Source organism: Dryobates pubescens, chromosome 30, assembly GCF_014839835.1.
Source record: "Dryobates pubescens isolate bDryPub1 chromosome 30, bDryPub1.pri, whole genome shotgun sequence".
Classification (NCBI taxonomy): Eukaryota; Metazoa; Chordata; class Aves; order Piciformes; family Picidae; genus Dryobates; species Dryobates pubescens.
This window is the reverse complement of record NC_071641.1, coordinates 7335369-7361396: the sequence shown is the minus strand read 5'-3', so window position 1 is coordinate 7361396 and position 26028 is coordinate 7335369. Positions and strand designations below refer to the sequence as shown.

General features: G+C 50.3%; 1 protein-coding gene across 2 annotated transcripts in view; it reads right to left on the bottom strand.

Moving 5' to 3' along the window:
- INPP5A (inositol polyphosphate-5-phosphatase A) overlaps nucleotides 1-26028 on the bottom strand; it is a 262105-nt gene that overhangs the window by 167100 nt on the left and 68977 nt on the right. For both annotated transcript variants that reach the window (XM_054174722.1, XM_054174723.1), the window contains exons 3-4: nucleotides 11668-11768; nucleotides 10442-10529 (exon numbers count right to left, since the gene is read on the bottom strand). In XM_054174722.1, the coding sequence (XP_054030697.1) occupies nucleotides 10442-10529; nucleotides 11668-11768 (189 nt within the window). The remainder of the gene's footprint in view (nucleotides 1-10441; nucleotides 10530-11667; nucleotides 11769-26028) is intronic.

Genomic DNA, 26028 nt, shown 5'->3' with positions numbered 1-26028 from the left:
AAGGCTGGCATATTGGGCTACTGACTGGTGAAGTCTCTCACTGTTTTGTAGTTATTCCTCCTCTTTCCAGTTATACAGCAGTGGCAATGGAGGATGATTAGAGGGCTGGAGCACCTCTCCTGTGAGGACAGACTGAGGGAGTTGGGGCTGTTCAGTCTGCAGAAGAGAAGGCTCTGAGAAGACCTTATTGTGGCCTTCCAGTATCTTAAGGGAGCTACAAATAAGCTGGTGAGGGACTTTTTAGGGAGTCAAGCAGTGACAGGACTGGGGGAATGGGGAAAAAAATAGAGAACTAGGTAGATTGGATGTCAGGAAGAAGTTCTTCCCCATGAGGGTGGGGACACTGGAACAGGTTGCCCAGGGAGGTGGTGGAAGCCTCATCCCTGGAGGTTTTTAAGCCAGGCTGGATGTGGCTGTGAGCAACCTGCTGTAGTGTGAGGTGTCCCTGCCCATGGCAGGGGGGTTGGAACTGGATGATCCTTGAGGTCCCTTCCAACCCTGACAATTCTGTGATTCTGTGACCAAAAAAAGGTGCAAGGCAAGCCATGGAACTCCTCACAGCAAGAAGAATATCTGGATGTCTAGAGTCTATAGATGTCTACAGCTTTGCTCTGAAAATGCAGAGGAGAGAAGACAAGTCCAAAGCAGAAGGCAGCACTGCTGTGGTAACACCTTTCAGACCCCATTTTCCTTCTAGGAGAGACTGGAAGCAATTACCTGACAGCCAGCCCTAAGAAATGAAGTGGAGATTTCATTTTGGGTGGCTGTCAATACCTGGCCACTTCACAAAATGACAATACTTACACAACCATCTCTTTCACAGCTTTGTCAGAAGTGCAGGATTCACTTCCACACTCACCAGCTCCCTTCATCAACCCATTTTGTTTCAATTAAAGCCAGCTAAGAGCTAGTGGAGAGGTCAAACCTTGGGACACAGGTTTCAGAAAGCTCCCAACTGTGCATCTCATGGAGAAGGCTCAAAAAGCAGGCAGCTTGAACGGGCAGAAATCCCGTGTGATGCTGCTGGAGATGAGGCAGGAGCCTGGCTGCAAACCCAACTGCTGAAGGGCACTGCCACCACGAGGCTCCAGCTGCCTCTGCAGCACTGCTGTGTCCCTGCCAGCACAGCTCAAATCATAGAATGGTCTGGGCCAGAAAGGACCTGCAAAGGTCACCTAGTCCAAGCTCCCCACAGTCAGCAGGGACGTCGTCAACTAGATCAGGTTGCCCAGGGCCTCATCGAGCCTCACCTTGAATGTCTCCAGGGATGGGGCCCTCAACCACCTCTCTGGGCAACCTGTTCCAGCATCCCATCACTCACACAGTTAAAAAACCAAAAGAATTAAACAAATCCTGTTTCCCCATGTCCCTTTTCTGCCACACCTAAGCCACTCAAAGGCACTTCCGTGCACAGCTAGAGATCCACCGCAGGCATTTTAGGACAGCTTCTAGGGAAGAGCAAAATATTTTGCCCACGGTTTTATTCCTTTCTCCTCACCTAGGAAATGGAATTAGCATAAAGTAAAAATTCCACAGGTCTCCAAGCAGCAAATACCAACTCCAGTTGGAGTGCCCCACTCCCCATGTCCCCTAGAGGCTCCTCATGCCTCGTATTTCACAGGAGGATCTCTGCAGGCACCCCCTCACAGCCCACCAGCAGCATCACACACCTATGCCCTCGAGCACCGCAGCAGGAGTCCCACAGAACTTGCACAAGATGATGTGCTTAAAATGCTGTTGCCTATTTTGAAATATTTACACCATCTCTTTTCTAAGAGAAACCCCCCCCCCCCACCCCCACCACAACAAAAACCCAACCCAACCAACCAAAGGCAAACAAAACCCACAAAACCCCCCCAAAAAATCAACACTGAGGCAGAGGGCAAGGCTTGAGCAGAAGTGATATGTGGAGACTGGGGCTCACACAATACTTGTAGGGTTTTTCTATGTGCTTCTCAGAAAGGAGTGTATGGACCTTCTCTTTTTGCAGAAGATCATTCCCTGGATGAACTTCCAAGGAGTGGATTTCAGGAGACAGTCCACAGGGCCAAGTGACACCTGCAGCATGACCTTCCCTGGCAGAGCTTCTCTGGAGACATTCCAAACCCACCTGGATCTGTTCCTGTGTGATCCAAGTGATCCTGCTCTGGCAGGAGTGTTGGACTGGATGATCTTTCAAGGTCCCTTCCAAACCTTAACACTCTGTGAACAGCCCTGACCCCATCCCTCCCTCCCTCCCTCCCTCCCTCCCTTTGTCCAGGTACAGCATCTCTTCCAGATACTGCTTCTGCCACCTCCCAGACCAGAAACCAGGTCTTACTTCTCCAGCTTGGCATACCTTTTCCCAAGATATCATTATATAAACAAACTCAAGTACACAATAAAATTCCATGGAAAGGAGTGGAGAGGAGGGGAAAACAGGAGAAGGTGGGAAGAGGCTTATTTTAGAAGCAGAAGAAAATTCAAGCCAAGACTCCACAGGATATTAGGGGTTGGAAGGCATCTCTGAACATGATCATCAAGTCCAACCCCCCTGCCAGAGCAGGACCACATAACCATAGAATCTAGTGCAGGAATGCATTCAGATGGGTCTTGAAAGTCTCCAGAGGAGATGACTCCACCACCTCTCTGGGCAGCCTGCTCCAGTGCTCTGTGACCCTTACAGTGAAGAAGTTCCTCCTCATGTTGAGGTGGAACCTCCAGTGCAGGACAAACCTGACAAAGCTGCTCCCAACTCCCCTGGCTGGCACGGCGGGGGGGGCACAGCTGCAGATGTGGGGCTGGCACCAACACGCATGGTGCAGCACACCCAGGGGTGCAGGTCCAGGGCCCCAGCGCTGCAGGCTGGTGCTCTAGCTCCACCTGCTGGACAAAACCTGCCTGGCAGCCAGAGCTGGAGACTCCTTCCAGCTGTTAATGGAGAGGTGGGGCCCAGGGGCTCACTCATCAGGCATGTGAATTCCCCCCAATATTCAATGCAATTACATCCCTCTTCCTAAATCATCTCCAACAAAACTCTAAATTGCTGCAGCTAATAAGCTGAGAGGAATCAGTGTACACCATCCATTTCTGGGAACAGGATGATATTTTCTGAGGCCCATTAATAACTCTGACAGGATTTATGTACAAGATAAATTCAATTCAATTTCCTCTTTCAATTAATGGCCAATTATTCGAACTCAGCTCAACCAAAAATATTACTCAAATATCATTAATCTAGCAAAAATTAACTTTACTATTCTCACAGTAATGAGCAGATGTAATGTTAAGGTAAAATAGCACTGGAATAAAGTGTGTCTAACGTTAGGAGCACATCTCACCCACTGGAGTCCTCCCCAGCTGCACCAGCCCAGGATGCTGTTGGTATGGATAATGCCTTGAGCAAAGCTCTCCCCTAGACCCTACTGTAGGCCACCCTTAGTTTAACATCTAAGAAACTATGGGCACAGAGTGTGTGGACTCAGGTGAAAACAATCAGGGGGCATAAAAAGCACAACATCATGGCAAAGGGAGCACTCATTTCCCTAACCCAGGAGAAAACATCTATTACTGCTCAGCTGGAGGGTTTCACCTGTCCAGTTTTGGGCTCCCCAGTTCAAGAGAGACAGGGATCTGCTGGAGAGACTCCAACAGAGGCTCCAAAGATGACTGGAGGACTCAAACATCTCTCTTCTGAAGAAAGGCTGAGGGACCTGGGGCTGTTTAGTCTGGAGAAGGCTGAGAGGATCTCATCAATGTCTATAAATATCTGAGGGGTGAGTGTCAAGATGAAGGTGCCAGGCTCTTTTTGGTGGTGCCCAGTGATAGCACAAGGAACAGGAGGTGCAAGGTAGAACATGGGAGGTTCCACCTCAACACAAGGAGGCACTTCTTCATGGTGAGGGTGATGGACCCCTGGAACAGGTTGCCAAGAGAGTTTGTGGAGTCCTCTCTGGAGACTTTCAAGACCCACTGGAATGTGTTCCTGTGTGACCTGCCCTAGGTGATCCTGCTTTGGCAGGGGGTTTGGACTTCATGATTTCTGTAGGCCCCTTCCAACCCCTAACATTCTGTGATTCCTTTATAGTGCTCAGCCTCACTTCATCTCTTCTGATCCACTCCCAAACTGAGCCAACACTGGGTGCAGTGCAGTCCAAGACTACCGTACTAATGCACCTTCTGCCTCACTGCAGGGGAAAGGGCCCTGGGCTAAATCATAGAATCAATAAGGTTGGAAGAGACCTCAAAGATCATCAAGTCCAACCTGTCACCCAAGACCTCAAGACTACTAAACCATGGCACCAAGTGCCACGTCCAATCCTCTCTTGAACCCCTCCAGTGATGGTGACTCCACCACCTCCCTGGGCAGCACATTCCAATGGCTAACAACTCTCTCTGGGAAGAACTTTCTCCTCACCTCCAGCCTAAAAGGCTGGAGAGGATGAGGGAGCTGGGATTGCTTAGCCTGGAGAAGAGGAGGCTCAGGGGTGACCTCATTGCCCTCTACAACTACCTGAAAGGTGGTTGTATCCAGGAAGGGGTTGGTCTCTTCTCCCAGGCAACCAGCACTAGAACAAGGGGGCACAGTGTCAAGCTGTGCCAGGGGAAGTTTAGACTGGAGGTGAGGAGAAAGTTCTTCCTGGAGAGAGTTGTTAGCCCTTGGAATGTGCTGTCCATGGAGGTGGTGGAGTCCCCATCCCTGGAGGTGTTGAAGAGGGGATTGGACGTGGCACTTGGTGCCATGGTTTAGTAGTCCTGAGGTGTTGGGTTATAGGTTGGACTTGATGATCTTTGGGGTCTTCTTCCAACCTTAATGATATTGTGATACTGTGACACAACTCTGAACTCAAGGAGGAGCTGGAACAAGCTTCCTCTTAGAGGTTTGGTGGGTCAAGAGACCCCAGGATCTGACTTACTGCAGTAGAGATTCTCTCTCAACATACTGAAACCATGACTTCAACACAGCAAGTGTGTTTTAACCTATAGAGGGGTTTCTTCTGCGTTCTTTCAACAATGAAGAAACAAACAGAAAAAGAGGAAAAGAAGTTTAAAAGAGAAAAGAGAAAGAAAATAAGGGGGGGGAAAAAGGGAAGGGGGGGGGGAAAAGGGAAGGGGGGGGAAAAAAGGACAAGCTTTTGCTAAGCAGTATAAAACCTTAATTGAATCTTCCAGAAATCAATAAATCCTGGGCACCAAACAAACCCAGCTTTGATCTAATTACAATAAAAAATGTCACTGATTATACTGATGTGTTTTCATATTAAAATAACTATGGATCTGATGAAAACATCAACTTATTGCTGGCTGCTCTTTAGCTACAGCATGAATGCTACAGAAGAGAAGCTCTGCCTTCACAATCAGGCTGGCTGAGCAGAATCACAGCAAGTGAAGGTCATCAAACCCAGTTGCTCTTCCCACAGAAAAGCATCAAGCCTTGTATTTTACCCCTCACATGGAATGTACCAAGTAAAAATTAACAGAGATTGCACATCCAAGGATGCTGAAGGAGTAAACCCCAACAAGTGCCAAGAGTCACAGCATCACAGTATCACTAAGGTTGGAAGAGACTTCAAAGCTCACCAAGTCCAACCTGTCACCACAGACCTCATGACTAGACCATGGCACCAAGTGCCACATCCAATCCCCTCTTCAACACCTCCAGGGATGGGGACTCCATCACCTCCCTGGGCAGCACATTCCAATGATGAACGACTCTCTTGGTGAAGAACTTTCTCCTCACCTCCAGCCTAAACTTCCCCTGGCACAGCTTGAGACTGTGTCCCCTTGTTCTGGTGCTGGTTGCTTGGAAGAATAGACCAACCCCTTCCTGGCTACAACTTCTCTTCAGGGAATTGTAGAGAGCAAGAAGGTCTCCCCTGAGCCTCCTCTTCTCCAGGCTAAGCAACCCCAGGTGCTTTGTTAAAGGGGGAAGGCCACTGGCTGTGCTCACAAAAATAAACCCAAGGCACTGAATTTCTCAGCTTCTCAGACTTCTACCCATTTCAGTCTTCTCTTCTGTCTTCTCTCTTCACTAATTACACATTCACTAACAGAAACCAAACCTTCTGGGTTACATTTTACACAACAACCAAAAAAAGGGTGTCCTGGTTTCCAACAGAGGTCCAGAGGGCTGAATTTTAAGCAGCGCTGTCAAGCTACAGTGTGTCGGAAAAATTCTGGCTAGCACCCAAGTCAGGTTATCCAAACCAGTTTGCCTTCAGTGTTCCCAGTCACAACTTGAATCCAGTTAATCTGAGCCTTCTGGAGAGTCATCACTGCACTTCAGGGGTTGGCAACCCCAAACCTCACCCATAGCTGCTGGGAGGGAGCCCTTTGCCCTGACACTGTCAGCATCCCAGACCTGATAAGTACCGGCTGCAACACAGCAGCTTTTGGCTGAGAGATTTACCTGCAGAGCACTTCAAACTTCACAACACTGCACCTCTGAAGTGTGACCTGAACAGCTTCATCATGTGTGTGAAACCTGGCCTTAGGGCAAGAGTCACTGCCAAAACCTGACTCTCCCTCTCAACCCTTTCCACAGACACCGTAAGGTGACCACCCCACCACCCAGTCAGAGACTGGCCATGGGGCTAACAGAGGTCAGCAGCATCCAGCACACAGTATCATAGGATCAGTCAGGGTTGGAAGGGACCACAAGGATCATCTAGTTCCAACCCCCCTGCCATGGGCAGGGACACCCCACACTAGATCAGGCTGGCCAGAGCCTCATCCAGCCTGGTCTTAAACACCTCCAGGGACGGGGCCTCAACCACCCAGGCTGTGGATTTATTCTGTGTCTTTAATAAATGTGGAGGGGAACCAATTCCCACACAGCTTCATCCTGTCACCTAGGACAAGACAAAACCAACCCACCAAACCACAGTCACAAGGGACACCTCCCCACAAATCCCAAACCTAAAACCACTCTGGTTCATAGCAGATTTGGTCTATGTGACCATAAATGAGAAATGCCTGGGATAAAACATCATCTGCCTCTGGGATGATGCAAACCCAACCATTCTGATCTTTAACACAAAGTGAATTATCAGGGTTTTGAAAAGCAAATCACGAGACACCTTCTTACCACACTGGGGGTTTACCTCTTGACACCCAAAAGAAACACACATCACTTGAACTGCACCAGAGAGACAGCTCCACACTGCAGGGACAAGCTACCCAAAGTGTTTTCTCAGACCTCGTGGTCAGTCCCAACCCAGCCAAGACGAAGAACCATGGCCAGCAGAGTCTGGTTTAGCTCCACAGGAGCCAGGCCAAGGAAAGCCTTGTGGAAAAAGTGGTGCCAAAACTGCTAGAAAAGGGGATATGAGAGCAGCAGGAGTAAAGGTTAGCCAAACTGCAACTGCTTGGGCTACTCCACTACTAACAAAACCAGCCTTATACAACAATACATGTGACAAATGTTTATACTTCAAAGAGAGAGGTAATCATATAGGCACTATGAGGCTATCACCTGCTGCCAAGACTGTGCCTTAGAAGGGATGGAAAAAAGCCCACAGAAGTTAAAGAGCTTTGCAATCAAACAAAACTAATGAGGAAATGGGGGAGATGCAGGACATGGTGTGAGCCAAGCCATGCTGGAGATAAGACTGAGACTTTACCCTAAATGGAGGCACCACGGCAGTGAAACCCCGCACAGGCTGTCAGAAGCTACATGCACACGACCGACAGCAGAGCTGAAGAGCTGCCAGTTCAAATCATACGTGTAGAAACCCATTTATACAAGTGTCTGGTTCGTGGCAGCAGTCTCAAGAACTATGTATGAGAACTGCCAGCATTAAGTGACAAAACCCAGGCTTCTTACAGAAGTCACAGTCTCACAGTATCGCTAAGGTTGGAAGAGACCTCGAGGATCATCGAGTCAAACCTGTCTCCACAGACCTCATGACTAGACAAGTCAAGAGGCTAAGAAGCTCAACATGAAAGTGCATCCTCTCTCCTTTCTAGGTTTTCTGTCTTTGGTTCCCCTTTGCAGAGGGACCTCAACCGACTGGACAGATGGGCAGAGTCCAACGGGATGGCATTCAACAAGTCCAAGTGCTGGGTGCTGCACTTTGGCCACAGCAACCCCATGCAGTGCTGCAGGCTGGGGTCAGAGTGGCTGAGAGCTGCCAAACAGAGAGGGACCTGGGGGTGCTGATTGACAGCCGCCTAAACATGAGCCAGCAGTGTGCCCAGGTGGCCAAGAGGGCCAACAGCATCCTGGCCTCCATTAGGAATAGTGTGGCCAGCAGGAGCAGGGAGGTAATTGTGCCCCTGGACTCTGCATTGGTTAGGCCACACCTTGAGTCCTGTGTCCAGTTCTGGGCTCCTCAGTTTAGGAAGGACATCGAGACACTTGAAGGTGTCCAGAGAAGGGCAACAAGGCTGGGGAGAGGCCTTGAGCACAGCTCTGTGAGGAGAGGCTGAGGGAGCTGGGGCTGCTTAGCCTGGAGAAGAGGAGGCTCAGGGGTGACCTCATTGCCCTCTACAACTACCTGAAATGTGGTTGTAGCCAGGAACGGGTTGGTCTCTTCTCCCAGGCAACCACCAGAACAAGAGGACATAGTCTCAAGCTGCACCAGGGGAAGTTTAGGCTGGAGGTGAGGAGAAAGTTCTTCACTGAGAGAGTCATTCGCCATTGGAATGTGCTGCCCAGGGAGGTGGTGGAGTCACCATCCCTGGAGGTGTTCAAGAGGGGATTGGATGTGGCACTTGGTGCCATGGTCTAGTCACGAGGTCTGTGGAGACAGGTTGGACTTGATGATCTTTGAGGTCTCTTCCAACCTTAGTGATACTGTGAGACTGTGGTTCCAAGCCACAACTACTGAAAGTTTCTCTTGTCAGCCCTAACCCTTGACAAAGTCTAACAAAGAAAGTATAAAACACTCCCCTAGCACACAACATTTTCTCCTGATGATAGCAATATAATGGAAGAAGTTCTTCCCAGAAAGAGAGATTGGCCATTGGAATGTGCTGCCCAGGGAGGTGGTGGAGTCACCATCACTGGAACTGTTTAAGAAGAGCCTGGATGAGGCACTTGGTGCCATGGTTTAGTTGATTAGATGGTGTTGGGTGATAGGTTGTGCTCAATGATCTCTAAGGTCTTTTCCAACCTGGTTAATTCTAATTCATAATTAAATAATCTCATCTGTGGTTTAGGGGGTTTTTTTGCCCCTATTCCACACTGAACTGATTCAACTCTTAAGAAGTTCTCAGAAGTTAGAAACAATGATAGAAAAAGGCCAGAAACATCAGCCTGTGAGTTGCCTTCCTCTTCTATGCTTTTAAACACTCTTGACCCAAGAACTGGATGTCAGAACACCCATTTGGCCTTCACCACCCAGATACAAACCCACCATGCTTCTTGTACTTCACCATCTGTGCCTTCAAGCACTGCATTCCTTCCTGAGCTGCAGCACTGCAAGGAAAGCTCATTTTCAGTCTGTCCAACACAACTTTTAAATCCCTTGCAGATCTGCTCCCTCAGAATAGGAGTGCCATCTCTGCTAGAAATACCTTACAGCATGCCATGGCAATACCAGTAACTCTGTTATTTGGGATCTGTCTGCAGAGCTTTTGCACTCCCTGCCCAGCCACACACAGATAAGCCACTTTCTCCACACTATTATTCCTCTGGAATATAGGCAACCAAGGTGGAATTCCTGTGTGGGCTGGAGGCTGGCTTTCTTTTGTTTGCACATCCCTGCTGCTCTATGGGGCTGCTGGGTATCACCAGCACAGCTCCAGGAGGCATCAGGAGCCTGGTGAGAGGCTCCCCAGAGGCACCAACTGCCACCAAGCAGCTCCCTGCAGGACAAGGAAGCTGCTGTCCTGGAGAAGGAAGATGTCACTGGTTCATGTGCAAAGCACTCTTCTGTATTATCTAGCAGGAAACAAACAGCAGAGCTGCTCACACACTGCACAGTCCCAGCAATGACCACAGGGCCACTCCTGCTCTGCACATATGCTTTTACCTAAACACCCCTTTCCTGCTGCAGAAACCCTGTGCTCTGGCTCTTCTCAGGACCCTACCACAAGCAAGCCTGTGAGTCAGCTCCGAGGATTCATAGCGCAGCTCTTGAGCGCTCGCCAAGCTCTGCTGCCAGCTCATCACACTCCAGAGCTGGCACCACCTCAGGCTGGCAGGCAGCAACAGGCTTTCTGGAGTGGAAGGAACCTGATCCACCAAGAAAGTTGGTTATTGAGGAAAAAAACCCACCACCTTAGACAACCATTTTAAACAAAAGATAAGAGTCTGGGTGCAGTCTTATACTCATTTGTAAACGGGTGCACTTCTGTGAAGCCAGCACTTACACATCCTACACAGCAAACACTCCATAAAGGCGCAGTTTTCATTGCAATGGATGCAGCTCACACCTCCACATCAAGCAGCCCCAAGCAGCTTAGCAGAAGAATCCCACAGCCTGTTGAACTGAAGTTGTGAAAGGAGTGAGCTTACCGTAAAATGCTCCTGTGATTTGTAGTTCTCATCCAGGTACACGCGAGCCCTGTTGTAGTCTTTCATTGCATCACTCGATAACAGCTCTCTAGAGGAGAAAGAAGAGATGGAAAGCATAAGGGAGAGGCACAGACCCACACTGCCTAAGCGTTGCTCTCTGCACAGTAATGTCCCAGCGTCACCCAGAGGAGCTGCAGGCTGTCACCTCATTCTGGTGTGGGTTTCAGGGACGGGTGCCCTACGAAGACCGGCTGAAAGAGTCAGGACTGTTCGGGCTGGAGAAGAGAAGGCTCCAGGGAGACCTTAGAGCTTCATTTCAGCATCTGAAGGGGACCTACAGGAAGGCTGGGGAGGGACTGTTCATAAGGGCTTGCAGTCACAGGACAACGGTTTGAAACTGAAGCAGGGTAGATTTAGGTTGGGCATAATGAGGAAGCTCTTCACAATGAGGGTGGTGAAATACTGGAACAAGTTGCCCAGGGATACGGCTGTGGCCCTAACCCTGGAGGCATTCAAGATCAGACCTGACATGGCCCTGGGCAGCCTACCTGGCTGGAGGTGTCCCTGATGACGGCAGGGTGGGTTGGACAAGACATTGATCTTTGAGGGCGCCTTCCAACCCGATGTGAGTATTGAGTGTTTGTTTGCTGTAGGACCCCCGGGCTGCCCACAGCAGCTACGTTTGTGACACGGCTGAGGAAAACCCTCAGTGCCACGTGGGGACAGCTGTGCAGGAGCCCAGCGGCGAGCTCCGTGCCTTGCACCTCAGCCGAGCGCCACCAGGGGGCGCAGGGGAACCGGCGCAGGGCGGAGCCGCCACAGGGCGGAGCCGCCCGTGGGGGCCGCCCGTGGGCGGGAGCGGAGGGGCCGCTCGGCCCCCGCCCCTGGCCCCATCCAAGCCCCGTTCCGGGCGGCCCCGCCTCGGCGCTGATAGGCGCTCGTGGGTTTCTTTCTTATTACGCTGCTCTGATTTGATTGGTAATAAATTAATGTCCCCGAAGTCGAGCCTGTTGTGCCCATGACGGTAACCGGCGAGTGACTCCCTGCCCTCATCAACGACCTCCTTTTGGTGTCATTCTCTCTCCCCGGTCCGGCTGAGGAGGGCTGTGCCCATGATGGTGAAACCGGAGAGTGCTCTCCCCTGCCCTTATCTCGACCTCCTTTTGGCTCTGTTCTTTCTCCCCGGGCAGCGACAGCGCGGCTTTGGTGGGCACCCCCACACTTACTTCACAAACTTGTCCACGTGAGACATCGAAGCTTCGTAGTTTTTCCCTCCGAATTCCTGACAGTGCAAAGCCATGAAGTGGGGCTTGTGTGCATGGACAACCTGCAACAAACGGAGAGAAGCGTGACAAAGCTGTACCCACAGCTTCCACCGCGCAACGCAAACACAGATGTGCTGCTTCTGCAGGGAGGGCGATCAGCTGGCAGCTGAGAAGGAACTGGCGGAACACCAAGCAACGAACGGAGGGGAAGCTTCATTTCGTGAGGCACGTGAAAAGACTTCATGCACAGTAGCTATCCCAAGTGCTTTTAGTGAGAATGTTCTTTTTTTGTAAACCATGAATGAGTTCCTAGGATTTCGAAGCAAATATATAACCTCTTCAGACTCATCTCAAAGGAGGAGCTAACACCACTGAGATCATCAAAAGAGCTCCTTGTCTGTGAGTTGGAAGAGCTTAAACACTTCAATTAATTGAAGTGGCTTTCTTCCACTATTACAAAATGCCTCAAATTAACTTGTGATGGAATGCTGCTTGGCTGTCACAATCAGGTGTTTGTATTTATGCAGCATCTTATTCATGGGAGTATTTAAATCACACATACGCTTTGGAGTGTGTACACACAGCCCTTAAAACAGGAGGCACAGAAACCCACCAGCATTTCAAGTGCTGGTCTTGTATAATGCAAACATCTCCAACAGAATAAACCAGGTTGGAAGAGACCTTCAAGATCACCGCATCCAACCTATCATCCAACACCACCTAGTCAACTAAACCATGCAACCAAGCACCCTATCAAGTCTCTCCCTAAACACCTCCAATGATGGTGACTCCACCACCTCCCTGGGCAGCCCATTCCAATGGCCAGTCACTCTCTCTGTGTAGAATTTCTTCCTAACTGCCACCCTAAAACTCCCCTGGTGCAGCTTGAGACTGTGTCCTCTTGTTCTGGTGCTGGTTGCCTGGGAGAAGAGACCAAACCCCACCTGGCTACAACCTCCCTTCAGGTAGTTGTAGACAGCAAGAAGGTCTCCCCTGAGCCTCCTCTTCTTCAGGCTAAGCAACCCCAGCTCCCTCAGCCTCTTCTTCTCCAGGCTAAGCAACCCCAGCTCCCCCACCCTCTCCTCATAGGGCTTGTGTTCCAAACCCCTCATCAACTTCATTGCCCTTCTCTGGACACCTTCCAGCAAGTCAACATCCCTCCTAAACTGAGGGGCCCAGAACTGGACACAGGACTCGAAGTGTGGCCTAACCAATGTTGAGTCCAGGGGCAGAATGACCTCCCTGCTCCTGCTGGCCACGCTGTTCCTGATGCAGGCCAGGATGCCATTGGCCCTCTTGGCTGCCTGGGCACACTGCAGGCTCATGTTCAACCTACTATCAACCAGTACCCCCAGGTGCCTCTCTGCCTGGCTGCTCTCCAGCCACTCTGACCCCAGCCTGTAGCACTGCATGGGGTTATTGTGGCCAATGTGCAGAACCCAGCACTTGGATGTGTTAAATCTCATGCCCTTGGACTCTGCCCATCTGTCCAGCCTGTCGAGGTCCCTCTGCAAATATGAGGCAGCAGCACTGGGTCACACTTGCCATGCCTGTAAAACCTACAACATTTGCTTTTTTGCTCATGCACCAAACCCAACACAGAGCACAAACAAATTTGCTGCTGCTTTACACACACATTCAGCCTTATTTTGTCCTAAGAAGTTTTCTCTGCCTTGACTACACTCAGCATTGCCAACACCACCCATACAAAGGTCTCTGTGTTGAGATGGTGTCACCATAACTTGCACTTCATGTCTGGTTATCCGGGGAGTTAAATGCATGCAGGCTACAGAACTAATTCTGGTTTTTAAAAGCCTGGGGGGAAAAAGAATCTGCACTGGCACAAGCCAAAAAAAAACACCAAACAGACAAAAAGCCACAACTCCCCCCCCCAAAACTCAAAAGAAAACCCCAAGCAAATCACATTAAAGATCTGAAATACAATTGACTGGGGTTTTTTGATTGGATGGCACCCAGCAGTCTCAGCCAGCATCAAGGCCACCTTGTCTGCATGACCATTCTGAGCAGACATGGCCTGGTTTCCAAGGGCTGCCTCCAAGTGCAGTAATAAACTAACTTCTCCCTGCAAGCTCTCTAAGGGGCTCTCTGCCATGCTGGGGGCACAGTATACTCTTCCCTTTCTTCAGCTGGGGATGCATGAAAGACAGATGTGCAGGAGACAGGCATGAGCGCAGAAGAAGGTCTAACTTCAAGACACCATTGTGAAGAACAACTGAAAAAAATCAACAGGGATAGTTTTGCTTTGGCACACATTTCATCAGAGAAGGTTTAGCTAGGACAAGAGGAGCAAGTTCTGCCCTTAAAGGGTTGTCAAGGGCAGTGGTGGAGTCCCCATCCCTGGAGAGGTTTCAAAGCTACGTGGTTGTGGTGCTGAGGGACATGGTTTGATGGTGACCTGGCAGTGCTAGGCTAACAGTTGATGATCTTGGAGATCTTTTCCAATTAACCAATTCTGTGTTTCTATGGGGTTGGTTTTTTTTGCTGCCAGTACCCTGCCCTGCTGCACAGGGACAGACAAAACAAACCTCTGCAGGCCTGATTTTCATGATGTATATCAATAGTGACTAATGTTACTATAAAAAGTGTCTTTAAAAATGCTTCTTTTAAACCGGGGTAGAAAGAAATTGTCGTTTGATCCGATGACAGAGTGTGAAATTCCTCATTCCTGACCACGCAAATAATCTCGCCTGCAAATTGAGCTCAGGGGCAATGAGCTGAAAATGAGCAAAGCCCAACTGCAGCTGCCTTCTGCTGAGCAAAAGGCAAATAGCCAATCCACCCAGTTTGAAACTGCTGCCCTCTCATGATGGCAGCAGAGCTGCTCAGCTCAGGGCAGTGCAGCAGAGGGACTGGCACAGGTCTGTCCACTACCACAGGTGACACCTCCTGACCAACCTGATTTCCTTCTATGATCAGGTGAGGAGACTCAGGGGTGACCTTCTTGCTCTCTACAACTACCTGAAGGGAGGTTGTAGACAGGCAGATGTTGGTCTCTTCTCCCAGGCAACCAGCACCAGAACAAGAGGACACAGTCTCAGGCTGCACCAGGGGAGGTTCAGGCTGGAGGTTAGGAAGAGGTTCTACACAGAGAGTGATTGCCCATTGGAATGGGCTGCCTGGGGAGGTGGTGGAGTCACCATCATTGGAGGTGTTCAGGAGGAGACTTGATGGGGTGCTTGGCACCATGGTTTAGTTGATAGGTTGGACGTGATGATCTGGAAGGTCTCTTCCAAGCTGGTTTATTCTAGTGTAGTCTAGTCTATTCCCTGCTCAAAGGGATCCTCAGGGCACATATCCCTCAGGCACAGGAGGGCAAGTCAGTAGCAAGGTCTTACCCTGGCTGGTGACACATGGCTTCCCAGGAACATCCTTGGGACACCACTCATCAACCCGCTGGGAGCAGGTGTCCCAGGCTGCATAGCAGGCACCGTTCACTGGAGTATGCCCAGGAAAGAGCTCAGTGCCAGCTTGGGCATGGAGAAGCCTGGCAGCAGCTCATCAGCAGAGCTGATGGGGGAATACAGTGCGCTCCTGCTGGCAGACCACGCTGGGTTCAGTGAACTGCAGCATTTCTAACCTCAGCTGGGGCAGACGCGCAGCAGGGAGATAACGGCCGCTGGTTTCCGAGTGATTTCAGACCAGTCACTTCCTCTGCCCTACCCCAGCTTCCCCATCATCGAAACACATCTTGACACCGGCCTGCTCGGCGAGGCGTTGGAGATAAGCTACTGACAAGTGTTACTATATAAAGGGAAAAGTAAACACCGCTCCCTCCCACGCACGTGTGCGGATCCTGGGGCACCGCCGGCAGCGCGTTCATGCCGGGCACTGCCTCCCCACAACGCGCAGCAACCTTGCCGGGCGCTGCACTTTGGCCACAGCAACCCCAGGCAGAGCTGCAGGCTGGGGTCAGAGTGGCTGAGAGCTGCCAAACAGAAGGGGACCTGGGGGTGCTGATTGACAGCCGCCTAAACATGAGCCAGCAGTGCGCCCAGGTGGCCAAGAAGGCAAATGGCATCCTGGCCTGCATCAGGAATAGTGTGGCCAGCAGGAGCAGGGAGGTCATTGTGCCCCTGGACTCTGCACTGGTTAGGCCACACCTTGAGTCCTGTGTCCAATTCTGGGGCCCTCGGTTTAGGAAGGACATTGAGACACTTGAATGTGTCCAGAGAAGGGCAACAAGGCTGGGGAGAGGCCTTGAGCACAGCCCTGTGAGGAGAGGCTGAGGGAGCTGGGATTGTTTAGCCTGGAGAAGAGGAGGCTCAGGGGTGACCTCATTGCTCTCTACAACTACCTGAAAGGTGGTTGTAGCCAGGAGGGGGTTGGTCTCTCTAGCAACCAGCACCAGAACAAGGGGACACAGTCTCAAGCTGCGCCAGGGGAAGTTTAGGCTCAAGGTGAGGAGAAAGTTCTTTACTGAGAGAGTCGTTCACCATTGGAATGTGCTGCCCAGGGAGGTGGTGGAGTCACTGTCCCTGGAGGTGTTCAAGAGGGGATTGGATGTGGCACTTGGTGCCATGGTCTAGTCATGAGGTCTGTGGTGACAGGTTGGACTCAATGATCTTTGAGGTCTCTTCCAGCCTTGGTGATATTGTGACGCAAGCCAGCATCAGTAAGGACTGAGAGTGAGCTACAGCAGGACCCAAGGGAAAGTTCAACTGGAAACCAACACAAATGGACTACTGGCTAGATAGCTAAACAAAACAATATCTGGAACCCAAGAAACTATACCCACTCGGTATATATGTACTTGCTAAAACTATGAAAGCTTACATTGGTAACAGTTACCTTAGAGATTTACACACAATTAAGAGAAAGCTTTGCTGAGATAGCTTTTCCTACGTATCTTGTCCAACACCAAACACAGCACTGAACAGGACATGAAGGGATTTTGAAAACACAAACAGTAGGGCTTGGCTACAACAAACACTCTAGAGAGAGGTTTCCATTTCCAGAAAGTCTAAATGTTTATCATCTGCAGTGAAAGCTGCTAAACAGAAACTTCAGGGCTGCACCAAGCTGTGGAAACCAAAGGTCAAGGCCAGCTCCGGTTTAAAGGCATCGAAGCCTACGAGCTGCAGGCAGCAGGATGGATACCAGGAGGGTTCCCCAGGCACCCCAAGAAGCAGGGGCATGCACAGCAGGACACAGTGCACACTGTCTTGCCCATAGTGTGGGGAGCCTCTGCCCACACAGTCACAGCGTGGGGATGACACGACCAAATGGAAACAAGCGTCCCCTAGAGACGCTCCTTTCTAAGGCTATGCCTTAAGGGACTGCAGCCTGCAGTCACATCAGCAAACAACTAGTAACAGAGCATCTTCATGAAGTTGAGCTTGTTGGCTCACTTCCTTCACCATCTTGGAGGCAAACATTAACAAAACATAGCCCAAGAGTTGAACTTCATAACCAAACTCATTTGTGGTCCCTACACAAGATGCAGTCCCACCTCTCCATGTGCTTGATGGGTCCAGATCAGTTTGGGCTCCCAAGTCATAGAATCATAGAATTGTTAGGGCTGGAAGGGACCCCAAGGATCATCTAGTTCCACCCCCGCCTGCCATGGGCAGGGACACCTCACATCAGATCAGGCTGCTCAGAGCCACATCCAGCCTGGCCTTAAAAACCTCCAGAGATGGGGCTTCCACCACCTCCCTGGGCAACCTGTTCCAGTGTCTCACCACCCTCATGGTGAAGAACTTTCCTAATATCCAATCTGAATCCATTCCCCCTAGTCATTCCCCACTACCCAACATCCTAAAAAGTCCCTCACTAGCTTTCTTGTAGGCCCCCTTAACATACTGGAAGGCCACAATAAGGTCTCCTTGGAGCCTCCTCCTCTTTGGTCCTGATCTTATCTGCTTGGACAGCTCTAGGAAATTACCATAATTAGAGAACAGTTGTAACTATTTATCTCATAAAGCAAACACATCCAACTCTCAGTGTTTCAGAACTCCACATCCAGTCCCTGCTTACTGCATGCAGCAGAGCCTTGCTGGCACCTTGTGCTGCTCATTTTAACCACTGCAACAGCTTGCTTCATTAAGATCTCTCCTCACACACCTAGTAAAACTAATCAAGTGGCAACAATCAAATAAACAGCTTCAAGTATGATTTAGGCATCATCTGTTTCCCATTTATGAAGGATGAGCTAACAGGAAACCTTGAACGCGGAGTCCAGCCTTGAGAAAAGGCTGAGAACAGCTTCGCTGCACTGCTGCTGCAGCCACAGAAACATTTCCAAGCTCTAAAGTGAGGTGCAGGACAGAGAGTTTTGTTTGCTTTCAAATCCTTGAGAGCTTGAAATCATAGCAGGTATTGCATATATATATATATGCCTTTTTTTAATGAGGGAACAGCACTGGCTTAACAGCAGCAAAAGGCCTTGGTGGCATTCCTTGCAGGTTAAACCACAAGACCCATACCTGAATATCAGCTGCACCCTCTCATATAATAAATACCCTCCAACTAAGAGCAAATTGGCTCTGCTTCATTACCTTTTACTAGTTTGCTACTGTTATGAAGGAACACACAGCCCATAATAATGAGCAATGAACGCCTCAGAGCTGGAAACACACAGCTGCCAGAGCTTAAAGAACGCATACAAGATCACGTCAGCTCTGAATTTCCACATACAGAAGCATGATGGGTGGTTTTTGTTGGGTTTTTTTGGTGTGTGTGTCCCCCAAAGTTGGGCATTATTCTCTATTTCTAGGCACACAAATACAGTGAAGAGGAAGCCCCAAACAGAAGTTGGGTTTGGGGATACAGGTAATGGAGCAAGATGCTCTAACGTAGGTAGATGCAAATATCAACTGGTGAAAATTACAAAGTTCATCTGCTCCAAATCCTGTAGGTCTTATGCCATTTGGACAGGGGATGGAGAAGGAGGGCATCTGTGCAGTCAGGGAGCCCCGAGCTCAGCACAGCACAGGTCTGCTGGAGCTTTGGCAAGAGCAGGGAGAGGACACAGCCCTGCACTGCCCAGCTGTCCGGCTCTGCCCTCGGAGAGGGCAATACAGTCACACGAGTGAGGGCATTGTTTTCAGACTTTGGCTTTTGCAACTGCATGGCCAAGCAGCAGGAGTCCAGATAAAGCCTGCTTCCTGTGGTTCTGAAGTTCAAATCCAACTTCCAGCTCACATGAGGTGATTCAAGGGAGAGTGGTGATAGGTGGTAGGGGGTGGTGGTGGTGTGTCTGTTACAGTATTACAGTATGCTGACATTCCCTGTCCTTGAGACAGTTTTATTCTATGGACAGGGAACATGTGCCACCACCTCTTAGGTATGCCAGAGAAATGTTGTTAGCACCTGAGAGTGTTCTTCTGTAATGAAGAAATGCTGCTCATATGGTTGCCTGTTGCACATTCAGCCCCCCCATCCACAAAGAATTCGTTACGTTATCCACAGCCTGTCTGCTTGAACAACCCAACAGACTTGATCCAAGTTGTTCACAGACCTGGTAGCAGAGGTTTGGCAGCAAACTCTGCCTGGCTTGCTGAGCAGTGGAGATTAGTGAGGCACAGAAGGCAGAGAGCAGGGAGTGCGACTGCCTATGCTGCCACAGCCAGGGTGGGTCTGCCCTCACCCCCCACAGCAGGCTGGTGCTGAGAAGGAAGCGCTGGGTGCCTTCCAAGGGAACCATTCCTCATGGTCTGCATTTTTCAGGTGAAGCACCCCCCGCTGTCTGACCTGCAGGGGGGAGAAGCACCCCTGAGCCTGCCATCAGAGCTGTGCTTTGGGGGCAGAAAGTCCTTGTTTGAAGCAAGAAAAGCTTGTATGAAGGCATTCACTTCTGTATGACCTCAAAGCATGTCTGAGTGCCCACAGATGGACATCAGGTCTGATGTATCACCATACTGCAGTGCGACCACAGCCAAGAAAGCATCTAGCAATTGCTACTCACATTTTAATTTAATGGTATGCAGGGAACTAGGAGGAGACAGATTTGCACTTACTGATCAGGAAAGCACAGCTGAAGTAACTCCATGACTGGCACTTTGAGCTCTTTACTGTAAATGACACTGAAAGGTCATCCTCACTTATTCCCTGAAGTGTTTTTTCTTAAACCCTTACAAAACGATGCAGGAAACAAAACCAGCAGCCAGGTGAGCAGCTTTGCACCTCCCCTATTACTGTCATTTGAACAGCCAGAAGGAGGATGCTTGCAGATGACTCCTCTCCCTGCAGGCCCCGAGGTGCTCCTGGACTCTGCCCACAGCCCTGGGCTAGGGCTGCCCTAGCTCCGAGGCCCACACTTCAGCTCCCCGGCCGCCTCATCCCTGTTTACATCCCCCATGCTGGCCGGGCTTTGCATCCAACCCCTTCCTCAGCTTGACTGGTGGCTCCTGAGGACCTCCTCAGCGAATCCATGCCTGTCTTTCTACCTCAGCCACCCCCAAAGGACAGGGAAAAGGCAGCCCCTTCCAAGTGCCCAAAGCAGAGCTGCCAAGGCACTGCTCTGAAGCCTGCAGGTGGCACAGCTCTGTAAGGAAAGCAGCACCGCCGGCACGGCTGCACAGTGAATTCTTTCAGAAATCAAAATGAGTACTTTTGTAAGCCTCATTTACAGAGGGAGGAAGCAGCAGCTCCTGGAGGCTCCCTCCCCAAACACATACATGGAACATTTGCAGCAAAGTGATGGTTTTTTTTTTAATTTTTAAGAAAGCTTATGTGGCAAAACAGCAAACAAGGGTTGAGAATAAGGGAGAAACGCGTTTCTGAATGCAGATAAAAGCCAAGGTTCTGAATTAATACACTACAGAAAAAGGAAACAAATTAATAAAGCAGAGAGGTTTACTTGGAGTACACACTGCTAAGCATGAAAGCCACAGAATCACAGAATGTTAGGGGCTGGAAGGGACCTTGAAAGATCATCCAGTCCAACCCCCCCTGCCAGAGCAGGGTCACCTAGAGCAGATCACACAGCAACACACCCAGGCAGGTCTGGAATATCTCAAGAGAGGGAGACTCTACACCCCCCCATGGCAGCCTGTTCCAGTGTTCCATTACCCTCACAGTGAAAAAACTTTTCCTCATGCTTACATGGTACTACCCATGCCTCCACCCTCCTGAAGAACAGACGCTCACCATGCCTCCGCTCCTCACGGGCACAGCACTCACAGCACCCTGGCAGCACAGGCAGTGGGGAGGCCAGGAGCAGGCTCAGGGCAAGGTGTGCTGCCCTTCACCACCTCCCCACCCCAGCCCACCACCACAGAGAAGGGCCCTGCTCCACAAGGACTCAGCAGCGGCACTGGCAGGTGCAGGAGATGGCGGCCAGGCCACCGCTTGTGGCCGTGAGGAACGAGCAGAGGGAGGCAGCGAGCAGCACAGCCCCGTGTTTGCTTGGGCGGGCACAGGATGCCACAAGTTTCCATGATGTCAGGGCCACAGCCCCTGCACACGTCCGTCCTACAGCCAGCCAGGCCCTGCTACGCTGCCTGCAGGCTGGGGGAATTCAAACCAACCCAAACGACCCCAACCTGAGGGAAAAAGCCCCAACTGGCACGGGCTGCTGCGGTCTGTAACAGCACTGCGGGCTGATGATCACCCTCGCCGGTTAATAAACAGGATCAGGTCACTAAAATAAATGAAACCACCACTTTCCTGAGTGGCTGGGATTTGGTTGCTTGGGTTTGGAGTTTGTTGTGCTTTTGTTTTAGTTTTATTTGTTTTATTTTCCTCCCTCCTCCTTTCTTTACGAGGGGTAACGCGCGCACAGTTTCCATGCCGCAGTCCCAAGACGACCTTTAGCTTTAGGTAAACTTTTAACTTCTGTGTTGCTACAAATAAAGGCTCCAGATACTCTCCAAGGCGTCAAGCAACATGGAAAACTGCATTGGGGAAAAGGAACCTTCTGCCTTCTCATCTACATCACGACCCTCTGACATCAATGCTGCACAAAGAGATAGTTACAGAAATTAGGGAAGATTTTCAACAGCTCCAGCTCAACAACTCCCACCCCAAACACTGGGCCCAGCAAGGGATAGGGGTGAAGGGGGGGAAAGAAAAGGAGAAGAGCCTTAGAGTAGACAAGTCAGTCAACAAAAAGTCCTTGCCACGTGCCCTTCCTTGCAAACAGCTTCTTACCTGCTTTTAAAATGTCTTGTTCCCTGTTATGTTTTCCCTGTGGATTCACAGTATCACCAAGGTTGGAACAGACCTCAAAGATCATCAAGTCCAACCTGTCACCACAGAGCTCATGACTAAACCATGGCACCGAGTGCCACATCCAATCCCCTCCTGAACCCCTCCAGGGACAGCAACTCCATCACCTCCCTGGGCAGCACATTCCAATGATGAACGACTCTCTTGGTGAAGAACTTTCTCCTCACCTCCAGCCTAAGCCTCCCCTGGTGCAGCTTGAGACTGTGTCCTCTTGTTCTGGTGCTGGTTGCCTGAGAGAAGAGACCAACCCCCTCCTGGCCACAATCCCTCTTCAGGTAGTTGTAGACAGCAAGGAGGTCTCCTCTGAGCCTCCTCTTCTCCAGGCTAAGGATTGACACACAGGGGGTGAGCCTGGGGACTGGGCACTTGACACAAGTGGGGCAACCACCCAGTTTGCATATTCTGTGACTACTCTGTCATTTGCATTACATCATCTTCTGATCATCCAGTTTCTCACTCGGCACTAAACTCTTCCCCATCACACACAAAATGCTCCAAACTACCATTCTCACAGCCTGTTTTCACACTCCCCCCCAACAGCTGCTTTCCCTCCATGATTCTGAGTATATTTTTGGGGGTAAGAGAATTGCTGCTGAAGAGGATAGGAGTACAAAACTAACACATTTCATACCCAGGTCACCTGTAACAATTCACAGTTAAGAGATAGGGCACAAGGACCAGCAATGAGCCCTTGTGGCCAAGAGGGCCAACAGCATCCTGGGGTGCATTAAGAAAAGTGTGTCCAGCAGGTCTAGGGAGGTTCTCCTCCTTTTCTCTGCCCTGGTGAGACCACACCTGCAATACTATGTCCAGTTTTAGGCTCCCCAGTTCAAGAGAGGCACAGACCTGCTGGAGAGAGTCCAACAGAGCTACAAGGATGGCTGGGGGAGTTGAACATCTCTCCTGCAAAGAAAGACTGAGACACCTGGGGCTATTTGGTCTGGAGAACAGAAGGCTGAGAAGGGATCTTATCAATGTCTGTAAATCTCAGAGGGGTGGTGTCAAGATTGTGCTAGTCTCTTTTCAGTGGTGCCCAGTGGTGGGACAAGGAACAATGGGTACAATCTAGAACACAGGAGGTTCCACCTCAACATGAGGAGGCACTTCTTTGCTGTGACAGAGCCCTGGAACAGGCTGCCCAAGAGGTTGTGGAGTCTCCTTTTTTGGAGGGATTCCAAACCTGCCTGGACACTGTGATCCTTGGCAAGCTGCTGTGGGTGCCCCTGCTTTACCAGCAGGGTTAGAGCCCAGAGGTCCCTTCCTACCCCCACCATGCTGAGAGTCTGTGAATGCAGAGCACAGGGCAGCATGGTGCTGAACTGCCCGGTTCCTTCTGTGGTGCCAGGCTTATGGCAGGGATAGTGACAGTTCAGGAGGGGAATGGGCTTCCTCAGCCCTGGGCAGGTTTTGCTGCACATCCCAGTTACAAAGCCTTGGCAAAGCTGGGCTGGCACAGCTGTCTTGGGACATCCTCCCAGGAACAATCCCCCACAGCTTTATGAAATGCTTACTACACACTTCTCCAGCAAACCCACCAAAGTATGTAACATGCTGAGCTGTTCCAGGACACTGACAGCCTCATGCCTTTTCACCCTGTACCAACATGATCAATGCCAGCCTAGGTCACAGCTGGCACCCAAGAGCTGAAAGAGCAGGCACCTCTGATGGGGTGCATGAACCAAAGAAACTAACCCCCTCCCCAGCAAAGACCCCCCTGACAGGCAAACTGTCATCTCTTCCTCATCACCTCCAGTGATACTGAAGTGGTTTTGCACAACAATTGCCTGTTGTTTGTTCTCCTTAGCTAACCAGGATGCCCACTAGGCCAGAGACCTTTGCTCATAGATATTTTATCCCATTACAGCATTCTCTAGGAACTTTTATCTTCCAGCCATAGCCTCTGTTCTTTCTTTGTTCAACTACAAACCCCCTCAAGTATTATCTTGTAAAACCACTCAGACAATTCCTACACCTTCCAAACATCTTGGTGACCAGCAAGCTGGAGGGGCTGCCAAGAGCATCCAACTGAACAAGTGTTGTCTGCTTCATCCAGCACACATCTGCAATGTGTGGCAGGCTCATTACCAAGATCGAGCCCAACCCAAAACATGCCCTGCAAAGCCAGGGCACTTACAGTAACTGACTGTGCTACCAGGGAGATCAAAGACTCTTCAAGGTTATGAACCAATTGTTTCATGGAAGTGAAGACTCAAAAGATTTTATGAAAACTTACTTAAAAAAAATCCAAACACACTGGAGGAAACAGAGAATTGTTTAGCAGTTACTCAGGCAGAGTGGTTAATGGTTTGAAGGGAATTGGTTTCACTGGCACCCACTGCCAGCCTATCTTTCTTGATGATCTGGATGAGGGCATTGAGTCCATCATCAGTAAGTTTGCAGATGACACCAAGCTGGGGGCAGGAGTTGATCTGTTAGAGGATAGAGAGGCTCTGCAGAGGGACCTTGACAGGCTGGGCAGATGGGCAGAGGCCAAGGGCATGAGATTGAACACATCTAAGTGCCAGGTTCTGCACATAGGCCACAGCAACCCCATGCAGTGCTACAGGCTGGGGTCAGAGTGGCTGAGAGCAGCCAGGCAGAAAGGGACCTGGGGGTACTGGTTGATAGTAGGTTGAACATGAGTCTGCAGTGTGCCCAGGTGGCCAAGGCAGCCAGTGCCATCCTGGTCCAGATCAGGAATAGTGTGGCCAGCAGAAGCAGGAAAGTTATTGTGCCTCTGTACTCAGCACTGGTTAGGCCACACCTTGAGTCCTGTGTCCAGTTCTGGGCCCCTCAGTTTAGGAAAGATGTTGAGCTGCTGGAAGGTGTCCAGAGAAGGGCAACAAAGCTGGGAAGGGGTCTGGAGCACAACCCTGTGAGGAGAGGCTGAGGGAGCTGAGGTTGCTCAGTCTGGAGAAGAGGAGGCTCAAGGGAGACCTTCTTGCTGTCTACAACTACCTGAAGGGAGGTTGTAGCCAGGTGGGGGTTGGTCTCTTCTCGCAGGCAACCAGAACAAGAGGACACACTCTCAAGCTGTGCCAGGGGAGGTTCAGGCTGGATGTTAGGAAGAAGTTCTTCATAGAAAGAGTGATTGGCCATTGGAATGTGTTGCCCAGGGAGGTGGTGGACTCACCATCCCTGGAGGTGTTTAGGAAGAGACTGGATTGGGTGCTTGGTGCCATGGTTTAGTTGATTAGATGGTGTGGGATGATAGGTTGGACTCGATTTTAGAGGGTCTTTTCCAGCCTGGTTAATTCTATTCAGACATCAATTCCCTCAGAGGTCTGACTGCAGCCCACCCCAGAGAACTGGGCTCCCCTTTTGAACATCACTCCCATCTACACACACTGGAAGTTGTTCTAAGTCACTTTTTCCTTTTGACTGCATTCAAAGCAAAGCATCTGACCTATTTTTAGGTTTAAAGTCACAGACACCAGCCAAGATTTCACTACAGCAGAGGACTTGGTGCCTTTTCAAGCACAAACAGAGATGCTTTCAACATCAGCTGTGACCAACAACTGGAAAGGGAGCTTGAGAGTAAAGCTGAGAGAATCACCACACTTGGAGCTTAAATGCACCTATCAAAATGCTTTAACAGTTTACTAGCAGGTGCAACCTATGTGCAGATCACACACAGATAGCCATCTTCTCTTTATCAGATGGCAGGCAGCTCCTCAAGTGCTCATGTTCCTCTCAGGGTAAAAAGCAAAGCACAGTTTGTACCTTTTGTACTCCAGAGGTAAGACAGAGCTGCAGAAGATCACCAACTGCCCTTTGCCAGCCCTGTTGACACCACTATGCCATTCTGCACCCAAAAGAGCATGGTAGCTCTCCAGAAGGCAGGATGTCCTTCAGCTTTCAAGGCTTTGCTGTCCTGAATTAGACCACAAAGGAGGTGGATAGCTCTAGGTTTAGCTTCCTACAGTCCTGACAGCCCCTAATTGTGGCCACCTGCATCTTCCCAGGTTCCAGATCCGGTACCCAGGGCAGCAGGTTCAGGAGAGGATGGCAGGAGTGCAGTTACAGGTAAGGGGTAGAGCTGAGGAGGGCTGGGAACCCCCTGCCCAGTGGCTTATATGGAGGGAGCTGACTCTCAAACCACTACAGATGAAGGCCTGATACTCCTGTTTG